This window comes from Pezoporus flaviventris, unplaced genomic scaffold (genome assembly GCF_033815535.1).
Source record: "Pezoporus flaviventris isolate CSIRO_AGI_PZ_B2104156 unplaced genomic scaffold, CSIRO_AGI_Pfla_v1 ptg000148l, whole genome shotgun sequence".
Lineage (NCBI taxonomy): Eukaryota > Metazoa > Chordata > Aves > Psittaciformes > Psittacidae > Pezoporus > Pezoporus flaviventris.
The window spans coordinates 173952-185456 of NW_026892696.1; the positions used below are offsets into that span (position 1 = coordinate 173952).

Here is an 11505-nt window from a genome sequence, read left to right on the forward strand (position 1 = left end):
ACAAGCCCCCAAAAATGACTATTGCTAAAAAAGTGGAATATTTCACTTTTCCACCCAACTGCAATCCCAATCCCGGATCTTTGCTCTCTAACCCCCCAAAACAACCCCCAATCCCAAAGAAAATGAAAAAAAACCCACTTTGCTTTACTGTAAAACTCCCCAAACAGGGCAAATGCTGCCCCTGACACCCCCCTCCCCCCCAATAACTCAAAAGAACCCCTAAAAAGACAGAACTCAAAGTTAAAATCACCCTTGGGTTGCGCGGAGGCAGAGCCAGGCTCTGCTAAAGGCACCTCGTTTCTCCAGCACAGTGCACAGCGTCGTAGGAGGGGCTTTGGGCTTGAGACCAGGCAGAGTTAACAGGAATTAAACCCTAATGAATCAATAATGCCAAGAACGAGCTTTTAGGGGCTCCCCTCTTCATACCTGAGATCTCCCTGGGGTGGGCGAGGGCTGCGATAGCTGGAGGGGAGCCCCAAAAGGATGCTGGGGATGGGTTTGACCCATTGCGGGGGGTTAGATCCGTATCCTGAATCCCTCCGGGAACAGGGATGCTGGAAGAGCAGGGGGGGGAATCCCCCAAAATGAAAGCACCCAAAGCAGGGGGAATATGGGAAAAATGCTAAAAGATTGGGATATTAGAGGGGGGGAAAGAAGCATTTTGCTGCTGCTCTTCAGGTCCCCAACGGTATCCTGAGCCCGCAGCCAGGGAATGTGGCGCAGCCAGGGAATGTGGAGCGGGGAAAAGGGAAAATAAAAAAAGGTGGGGAAAAATACAAATAAAAATCAAAATAATTACAAAAAAACAAAAAAAATAACCCCCCCGAAACTAAGCCTGGATGTGCCAAAAGATCCTGCTACGGTCGGGAACGCAGAAAGCCATGGGAAGGGGGAAATAAACCCCCCAAGGCTTTGGGAATGGGATAACAGGTAGTTAAATCCGTGGCTGGCTTGGAAAAGCGGGGTTTGGGGGGGGTCCCGGTGAGGTTTGGGGTCCTGGCTGGGTTTGGGGGGTCCCGGCAGGTCTGGGGTCCCTCAGATGGTGCGGGGGTTGTACTCGGGCAGCTTGCGGAGCTTCTCCTTCTCGGCATCGGTCTCGTCGCGGGCGATCACCAGGGAGTGGGCATAGCCCATGGCCACCTGCGGGAGGGCAACGGGGAAACTGAGGCACGGGGCCACGGCCTCCTGCCCCCCCTTTCCATCCAGGGCCATGTCTGAGCACCCCATCGCTGTGATGAGCTGTGCATGGCCTCAGCTGACACGTTTATGTACAGGGAGGCTCCCACACACTCTGCCTCCGGCACCCCATGGGTGCGATGAGCTACATACAGCATTGGCTGCTGTATGGATTTCAAGGGCCGCCCCCCCCCCCCCTTTAATGCATCCCATGGGTGTCATGAGCTGTGTATGGCCTCAGCCCTCTTTATTTAAGGGGAGGACTCCCACACACCCTGCCTTTAGCACCCCATCACTGTGGTGAGTTGTGTATGGCCTCAGCGGACACATTTACTTAGAGGGGAGGCTCCCATGTGCCCTCCCTTCAGCACCCCATGGGTGTGATGAGCAGTGTGCTGCCTCAACTGCTGCATTCATTTAATGGGAAACCCCCCCACCTCCCTTTAGCACCCCATGGGTGTGATGAGCAGTGTGCTGCCTCAACTGCTGCATTCATTTAATGGGAACCCCCCCACCTCCCTTTAGCACCCCATGGGTGTGATGAGCAGTGTATGGCCTCAGCTGCTGTATTGATTTAAGGGGAGGCTCTCACATGCCCTCCCCTCCAGCACCCCATGGGTGTGATGAGCTGTGTACGGCCTCACCCACCACCTTTATTTAAGGTGAGCCCTCCCACATGCCATCCCTTTAGCACCTCATGGGTGTGAGGAGTTGTCTCCAGGCTCAGATGACATTATTTAAGGGGAGGCCCCCCCACACCCTCCCTGCAGCACCCCATGAGTGCGATGAGCTGTGTACAGCCTCAGCCACTGTAGCTATTTAAAGGGGGCCCCACACACCCTTTAATGCATCCCATGGGCGTCATGAGCTGTGTACGGCCTCAGCCCTCCTCTTTATTTAAGGAGAGGCCTCCACACACCCTCCCTTCAGCGCCCCATTGCCGTGATGAGCTGTGTACAGCCTCAGCCACCTTATTTATTTAAGGGGAGGCTCTCATGTACCCTCCTTCCAGCATTCCATGGGTGTGAGGAGCTGTGTATGGCCTCAGCTGCTGTGTTTATTTAAGGGGAGGACTCACACAGCCTCTCTCCAGCACCCCATGGGTGTGATGAGTTATGTACAGCCTCAGCCACTGCAGTTATTTACTGGGGGCTCCCCCCGCTCACCTGCTCTGTGTAGATCCCATCCAAGGTCTTTACCTCCTGGGCAGCCGTCGAGGATTTGGGCTTGTGGTCCCCATAGCCCTGTCAAGTGCATCCCATAGAGAGGGGGGAAAATCAATGCAGGAGTTGTGGGAAGCACCCAGCCCCTCCCACTAGTGGCTGAGGGGGGATTGGGGATCAAGGGGGTGGGGGGGTCCCCACTAAACCCTTCTCACCAGTTCCCCGAAGGTGGGTGAGGGCCCCCAGCTGATGGTGCTCTCATCCGCTGCCACGATGATGCTGCTCTTCCTGCAGTGGAGCCGAGGCAAGGTGACCCCGTGTCCCCCCCATTCCACCCCACACCCCCAAACCCCACGCAGCTGGGGTGGTTTGGGAGGGGGCTGGACTTACCCACAGGCCAGGCTGCGGATCTTCCAGCCACAGAGGTCCTGCACAGCCTTAGGGTACATGGTGGACTCCCGGGAGGTGTTGGTGGCACCCCAAAAGAACAAGCCGCCTGCAAACCCCAACATCAGCGGTCAGCGCACCCCCAAACCACCCCAGATTGATGCTTTAAACCCCCCAAGGCCTGACCTGTCTCGCTGACGGCGAAGGAGCACGTGTACCCAGCGTAGATCTGCGCTGCTCCGCGCCCTGGGAAGTCGAAGAGCTTGACCAGGCGAGGCACCATCTCGTCCTTCTGCTCGGCGTGGCCCAGGCGCCCGTAGCCCCCAAAGCCCCAGGAGAAAACACGCTTCTGAGAGTCCAGGACGAGCTGGGGATGGAGAAACATCACCTCTGAGCGTGAGCAGCTGAGACCCAACCGGCTCGGTGCAGGGAAAGCTGCGGCAGCCACAGCAAACGGCATCGACGGCAGAGTATGGCAAGGGCTGGATGCAGGCTGCAAATCCCAGTCCTTAAACACAGGCTGCAAATCTCAGTCCTTAAACGCACGCTTCAAATCCCAGTCCTTAAACGCAGGCTGCAAACCTCAGTCCTTAAATGCAGGCTGCAAATCCCAGTCCTTAAATGCAGGCTGCAAATCCCAGTCCTTAAACACAGGCTGCAAATCTCAGTCCTTAAACGCACGCTTCAAATCCCAGTCCTTAAACGCAGGCTGCAAACCTCAGTCCTTAAATGCAGGCTGCAAATCCCAGTCCTTAAATGCAGGCTGCAAATCCCAGTCCTTAAACGCAGGCTGCAAATCCCAGTCCTTAAATGCAGGCTGCAAATCCCAGTCCTTAAATGCAGGCTGCAAATCTCAGTCCCTAAACGCACGCTTCAAATCCCAGTCCTTAAACGCAGGCTGCAAACCTCAGTCCTTAAATGCAGGCTGCAAATCCCAGTCCTTAAATGCAGGCTGCAAATCCCAGTCCTTAAACGCAGGCTGCAAATCCCAGTCCTTAAACGCAGGCTGCAAACCTCAGTCCTTAAATGCAGGCTGCAAATCCCAGTCCTTAAACGCAGGCTGCAAATCCCAGTCCTTAAATGCAGGCTGCAAATCCCAGTCCTTAAATGCAGGCTGCAAGTATTTATACTTATATGGACAACACGAATCTCTATCCATAAATGCACACAGCAAAACTTTATCCTTAAATGCAGGCTGCAAATCTCAGCCCTTAAATTTATGCTGCAAATCTTCAGCCTTAAATTCATGCTGCAAATCTCTGTCCTTAAATTTGTGCTGCAAATCTTCAGCCTTAAATTCATGCTGCAAATCTCTGTCCTTGAATGCAAGCCGCAAGAATGTAGCCTTAAATTCATGCTACAAATCTCTGTCCTTGAATGCAAGCCGCAAGAATGTAGCCTTAAATTCATGCTACAAATCTCTGTCCTGAAATGCAAGCTGCAAATCTCAATCTTTAAATGCAGGCCTCAAATCTTCAGCCTGAAATGCACACTGCAAGTATTTACACTTATACGCTCAACACAGATCTCTATAAACGCACAGTGCAAATCTTCATCCTTAAATGCAGGCTGCAAACCTCGACCCTTGAATGCACCCTGCAAATCTTAAGCCTTAAAAGCACCCTACCAATACCTATCCATAAATCCACAGCACAAAACTTTACCCTTAACTGCAGATCTTCATCCTTAACATGCTCGCTGCAGAACTTCCTCTTAACTCACGCTGCAGATCTCCAGCCTCAAGTATGTGCTGCAGATCTTTATCCTCCCATGCACCCTGCGGATCTTTATCCTCACATGCCCTCTGCTAACGTTTAGCCTTAAAAGCTCCCACAAGCGTTTTCCAGGCCTCAAACCTTTATCCACGCCATCCCTTAGTGCTGCAGCAGCCAATGCCTACCGTGTGGTTGGCCCCGCACGCCACGTCCCGCACCACCACGTTGGGGACGGGCAGGATCTGCCCATCTTTGGTCTTCTCGATGAAGATGGCCACGCGGCGCGGCACCAGCTCGCAGTCGTACTCGATCCGCTGCGCCCGGGCAATGAACTTCCCATCGGAATTATGCCCTGGAAGGGGGGATGAGTACTGGGATGAACACGGGGTATCCCCAACCCCGCATCCCACTACTCCCAAACCAGCTGCATTAATCCTCTTCTCTTGCAAACCCCTTTTTATTCGCAGCTCCCACCCCACTGCTTTTGCTGGGGGTGAATGGGAGGAGCGATGCTTTGCTTGCCCAGATGGGGAGCTTTTCCCCCTCTTCCAACCCTGTAATAGCCCAAGGAATTAGCAAACCCCACCCCAAAAGAGCACCGTACCCAGCTGCCCATACTCAGGGCACCCAAAGGAGTAAAGGTTTCCTTTGCAATCCATGATCATGCTGAATTCGGCACCACAGGCCAGTTTGGTGATGGGCTGCCCGTTGTACATGATCTGCGGGAGAAGCCAAGAAAAGAGGGTAGGAAAAACAAGCAGAGAAAGGCAAAAAGCTGATTTCCACACAGAAACCCCCAATTCCTCAAACCTTGGGGAGTTATTTTAAATTACTGAAGTTTATTCTCCAACTGCAGCTGCAAATGGACCTCTCCCGCAGTGGGATGCCCCAAAAGGGGGTTGGCCTCTGCTAAGGCTATTTTTCAGCGGAAAAAAAACCCAAATCTGCTGTCTTTTCACCCAAAAAGGTGAGGGAAAGCACAGGAAGGGGCAGTGATACCTGTGTGGGGCTGGGCACGGCGTCTGTCTGGTTCCCCAGCCCCAGCTGCCCCATTTTATTCTCCCGAAGGCAAACACGGAGCCGCTCTCTGCAAGGCAAAAACCCAACTGAACACCCAAAAAGCAGAGGTGTTTGGGGCAAAATGAGCTGATTTCAGCCAACTGATCCTAAACACGAGAGGGTTTTCCTTACCTGTGAGTGCCAGGGTGTGATTTCGACCACAGGCTGCCAGCACGATGGCTTCACCCCCCAGCACCTCGATGAGCTTTGGCGCTTCCACCCGCTTCGTGTCCCCATGTCCCAGCTGCCCCTTTTCATTGCGACCTAACCCAAAATCAGTGTTTTTTGCAGCAAAACGGGAAGACGAAGCCTCCTGGTGTGCCCAAAGGGGAGGCTGGGGGTGGTTTTGGGGTACCGGTGCTCACCCCAGCTCCAGAGCTTGCCCTCGGTGGTGATGAGCAGGCTGTGAGCAGCGCAGGGTCCTGACACCACGCTCCGCACCTGAATACCTGAGAGGCACCCGTACCTGTGCGGCCCCCACAGGTTCTGGCCCAGATTCCGATAGGCAACTGCAAAGGGAACCCAAAACAACCCCAAAGCCATTAATTAACGAAACAATAATTCCAATTAAGCGCATCAAAAAGGAGCAGGGAATGTACAGTTCAATCGAAAAGCATCAAAAACCAGCAGCGCCTTCATCCGGCTTTGGAGAAGATGGGTGCACCCCAAGTTGTGGCCCAGCTTATGACATGCAACTGCAACTTCCCCTCCCAATTAGTTAATCAAGGAATTAATCAGGTCTAAATGCACTAAAAATAAGCAGAAACAAAGACATGCAACCGAACTGCACTAAAATGCAGCAGGAAAAGTAATGAACTAGAAATGCCCCCCAAACGAGCAGCGCCTTTAGTTCACGCTGCAGGGGATGTGGCGCACCTCAGCTTCTGGCCTTAGGCTGCAGCTGTAAAACAGCCCCTCCAAGATGCTAATTAATAAAAGCAATTAAATAGAAGCACATTGGAAATGAACAGGACAAAGAATTCCCTATGAAGGCATCAAGAAGCAGCAATGCCCCCGTTTTGCTCTGCAGGAGCCCCAAGTGCTGGCCCTGACTGCAGCAGGAACAACCCCCAGGTATCAATTCAGTCACAATTAACCATCAATTAACAACAGCGAGCTGGGAAACGGGACCCAGGCACAGCCCTCACCTTGCTGCTTAGGCACTTCCTTGCGGCCGATCAAGTCCCAGTTGGTGGCCCCGAAGATGAGGAGCTGCCCCCGGCTCTTGGAGCCCTCGAGCTTCTGCAAGGAACCAGGAAACCATCAGTGCCCCAGGGAGAGGGGACATGGGGGACATCGGGGACATGGGGGACATCGGGGACATGGGGGACATCGGGGACATCGGGGACATGGGGGACTCGGGGACATCGGGGATGGGGGGACATCAGGGACATGGGGGACATCGGGGACATGGGGGACATCGGGGACATCTGGGATGGGGGGGACATTAGGGACATGGGGGGACATTGGGGATGGGGGGACATCGGGGACATGGGGGACATCAGGGGGGACATCAGGGACATGGGGGACACTGGGGATGGGGGGACATCAGGGACATGGGGACATCGGGGACATGGGGGACATCAGGGGGGACATCAGGGACATGGGGGACACTGGGGATGGGGGGACATCAGGGACATGGGGGACATCGGGGGGGACATCAGGGACATGGTGGACACTGGGGATGGGGGTACATCAGGGACATGGGGGGACATTGGGGATGGGGGGAATCAGGGACAAGGGGGACATCGGGGATGGGGGGGACATCAGGGACGTGGGGGGACATCAGCGACATGGGGGACACTGGGGATGGGGGAAACATCAGGGACATGGGGGACCAGGAGGACACAGGGGACATGGGGGACACTGGGGATGGGGGGGGACATCTGGAACATGGGGAAACATCAGGGACATGGGGGACTGGGAGGACACAGGGGACATTGGGGACATTGGGGATGAGGGGGACATCTGGGACATGGGGACATCAGGGATGTGGGGGACATCAGGGATATGGGGGACTGGGAGGACACAGGGGACATGAGGGACCATCAAGGATGTAGGGGACATGGGAGACATGGGGATTATTTGAAATATGGGAGATATCAAGGATGAAGGGAACATGGGGGACCACAAGGGATGTAGGGGTAGGGACATGGGAACAAAAGGGATGGGGGGGCATGAGGAACAATCAGGGACATGTGGACATTGGGGATGTGGGGGAACATGGGGGATATCAGGGATGTGGGGGACAAAGAGGATGCAGGGGACATCTGGGACAGAGGGGACACGAGGCACATCAAGGACAAGGGAGATACTGGGGATCTGAGGGACGTGGGGGACATCAGGATGTGGGGGACAGAGGGGACACGAGGCACATCAAGGACATGGGAGACACTGGGGATCTGAGGGACATGGGGGACATCAGGATGTGGGGGACAGAGGGACACGAGGCACATCAAGGACATGGGAGACACTGGGGATCTGAGGGACGTGGGGGACATCAGGATGCGGCGGACACCAGGAGACATCTGGGATGTGGAGGATGTAGGGAACATGGGGGGAAATGTGGGACTCTGGGGACAAGGCAGATGCAGGGGATGCTGTGGACATGGGGGATGTAGGGACATGGGGGGGGGAACATTCTGCAGTACCATCCCCAAAGCCAGGGCACCCCATTCCTCTACAACCCGGCTCGGGGGGGGGCAATGAAGTGGGTCAATAAGAGGGAGCACTGGGTGCAAAAGAAGGGGTGCAACTTTGGGGGTGCAACTTGGGAGAGGGGCTGGGGGCACACGATGAAAGGCAGGTAAAGGGGGGGTGTATTAGGGGGGTGTTGGAAGGTGTTAACGGGGTGCAGTGGGGGTGCAGGGGGAGGTACATCATGGGATGCTCTAGGGGAGAGCTATAAGAGGGTGCAATGGGGGATAGGATGGGGGTACAATGGTGGGATGCAATGGTGGGTGCACTGGGGGTGCTAAGGGGGTGTCATATGGGATATTAGGGTGCAATGGGGGGGTGCATTGGAGAGTGTATTGGGGTTTCAGTGGGGGGCTGCAAGGCAGGGGTACAAGGGGGGCTGTGCTAAGGGGTGCATTAGTGAGTACAGAACAGGGGTGCATTAGGGGTGTGCAAGGGGGTACAATGGGGTATAAAGGAGTACAGAGGGGTATAAGGGGGTGCGGGGGGTACAAGGGGGGTTATGAGGGGGTACAGGGGGGATAAAGGGGAGACACAAGAGGTATAAGAGGGTACAAGGGGAGTTTCAAGGGGGGAGATGCGGGGGGTACAAGGAGTGTGCAGGAAGGTACAAGGGGGGGTACCAGGGATACAAGGGGAGGTACAGGGGGGGATAAGGGGGTACAAGGAGGGGTTACAATGGGGGGTGCTGGGGGTACAAGGGGACGTTACAAGGGGGGGGTCCAGGGGTCACCAGGGGGGGGTGCGGGGGTCACAAGGGGGGTTCCGGGGGTCACAAGGGGGGGGTGGGGGGGGTCACAAGGGGGGGTTCCAGGGTCACAAGGGGCTCCGGGGGTCACAAGGGGGGGGTGCCGGGGTCACAAGGGGGGGGTGCAGGGGTCACAAGGGGGGGTGCGGGGGTCACAAGGGGGGGTCCGTGGGTCACAAAGGGGGTTCCAGGGGTCACAAGGGGGCTCCGGAGGTCACAAGGGGGGGGGCACGGGGTTACAAGGGGGTGTCTGGGGGTCACAAGGGGGGTGTGGGGTCACAAGGGGCTCCGGGGGTCACAACGGGGGGGTGCGGGGGTCACAAGGGGGGGTGCGGGGGTCACAAGGGGGGGTGCCGGGGGTCACAAGGGGGGTTCCAGGGGTCACAAGGGGGGGGTGCGGGGGTCACAAGGGGGTTCCGGGGGTCACAAGGGGGGTTCCGGGGGTCACAAGGGGGGTTCCGGGGGTGACAAAGGGGGGTTCCGGGGGTCACAAGGGGGCTCCGGGGGGTCACAAGGGGGGTTCTGGGGGTGACAAAGGGGGGTTCTGGGGGTCACAAGGGGGGTTCCGGGGGTCACAAGGGGGGGTTCCGGGGGTGACAAAGGGGGGTTCCGGGGGTCACAAGGGGGGTTCCGGGGGTCACAAGGGGGGGTTCCGGGGGTGGACAAAGGGGGTTCCGGTGGTCACAAGGGGGGTTCCGGGGGTGACAAAGGGGGGTTCCGGGGGTCACAAGGGGGGTTCCGGGGGTCACAAGGGCGGTTCCGGGGGTCACAAGGGGGGTTCCGGGGTGCCGACTCCCTCACGATGCGCTCCTTGCTGTGCTCGGGCTCGCAGATGACGACGCTCGGTCCCCGTCCCGCCGCTCCCGCTCCCCCTCCGCCGGGCCTGCCGGGCCTCCTCCCGCCGGGGCTCCCGTCCCGGGGCCGCCGCTCCCGGGGCGCCTCCTCCTCGCTGCTGCCGCCGCTGCTGCCGCCTCCTCCTCCTCCTCCTCCTCCTGCGCCGCCGCCGCCGCGCTCAGGCCTCGGCCTGCGCCGCGCTCCCGCCGCCGGGCCCGGCCGCCGCCTCCCCGCTGCCGCAGCCCCGTTCCCCGGGGCCGCTTCCCAGGGCGGCCCCGCCGCCTTCCTGCGGGGCATGGAGCCTGCAGCGGGAGCCGCCGTCACCGCCAGGCCCGGCCCGGCCCGGCCCAGGCCGTGCGGAACTGAGGGGGAGGGGGGAACCCCCAGACCCCAACTGCACTGGGGGGGAAGTGGAAAGGGGGGGAACGGAGGATTTTGGGGGGCAAAGGCGGGGTTGGGGGTACGCTGGGAGGAAGGGGATGGGGGGGTTAACGGGGGGATGGGAACAAAACGTCCCGGAGGCAGCGATCCCGCCCCCCAACAGTGCACGGTGTGGGGGGATGGTGTTGGGGGTCCCCGCTCCCCCCAAACCCCACCTGCTCGCGGGGGGGACCCCGCTTGTGCTCCGGCTGCCGCTGCCCTTTGCTATTGGCTTGGGTTGGCGGAGGGGGGGGGTTGGAGGGGTTGGTGTTGGGGGGGGGGGGGGGGTCCAAACCCGATCGCGGCCCCGCTTTCTCCTCCCCCCCCCCCCCCTTTACTTTAACTCTTTGATTTCCCCTTTATTATCGCTGGGGAACAATGGGATCCCTGTCTGGCCCCAGCACCACGTGGATCCGCCTTCCTTCTCCTTTCTTCCCTTCCCCATTCCTTTTCTTTCCCAGGATTTTACCCCATCCCCCATCCCTTCTTCCCCCTCCTCCTCCCATTCCCCCCTTATCCCCCCCCCAAATTCCAAACCTGATTTTAGGGCGATGGGCGCAGCATAAAGCAAGCAACACCTCGGGGCCTCGGCAATGTTTGTGGCGGTGTTTCCTGTCGTAGAGAGAAAGGAGGTAAATCTTCCCCTCGCCTTCCCTTTTTCCCCCTTCGCCCTCCCTCAGCGCCCACCCACCAGATGCACTTGCAATGTAAATACGAGCCTGCAGCGCAAAACGCTGCGATACAAAACAGAAACACATGTACGGGCAGGAAGGGGAAGGGGAAAGGGAAGGGGGGGGCAAAAATCGCCCTGCTTTAGGGAAGGAAGAGATGCAGGGTCCGGCGCGGCACGCACAGCTCCATCTTTAGGACAGGAAGACTCGGCGAGGACGAGAGCGGAGGAGGAAAGAGAGCGAAAAGGGGGGTTCGCAAAGGGGAAAGCGCAGGAGTGGGTTTGGAAGGGGGAAATAGGCTCTGTTGCAAAGGGATTTCACACACCCCCCCCCCCCCAATGAGCACATTGCCCCTAGTGCAAAGGGGTTTTCTCCCACGACATAAATGGACATATCGCCTTTATTGCAGTGATTTTTCCCTATAAATAAACGTGTATATTGCCTTTATTGCAGTGATTTTTCCTTATAAATAAATGGACATATTGCCTTTATTGCAGTGATTTTTCCTTATAAATAAATGGACGTATTGCCTTTATTGCAGTGATTTTTCCTTATAAATAAGTGGACATACTGCCTTTATTGCACTGATTTTTTCCATATAAATAAATGGACATGTTGCCTTTATTGCACTGAAG

The 11505-nt window shown here is 57.1% G+C and overlaps 1 protein-coding gene across 1 annotated transcript; it reads right to left on the reverse strand.

Moving 5' to 3' along the window:
• Positions 1 to 234: 234 nt before the first annotated feature.
• Positions 235 to 10966, reverse strand: RCC2 (regulator of chromosome condensation 2). Its single transcript, XM_061479383.1, is given in 15 exon segments — positions 235 to 1140; positions 2343 to 2420; positions 2555 to 2627; positions 2730 to 2835; positions 2913 to 3093; positions 4627 to 4793; positions 5046 to 5160; positions 5441 to 5502; positions 5505 to 5528; positions 5633 to 5764; positions 5866 to 6009; positions 6649 to 6742; positions 9747 to 10081; positions 10737 to 10811; positions 10891 to 10966. Coding segments are annotated over 15 exon segments (1758 nt in total). The 5' UTR covers positions 10958 to 10966; the 3' UTR covers positions 235 to 1035.
• Positions 10967 to 11505: the final 539 nt, after the last annotated feature.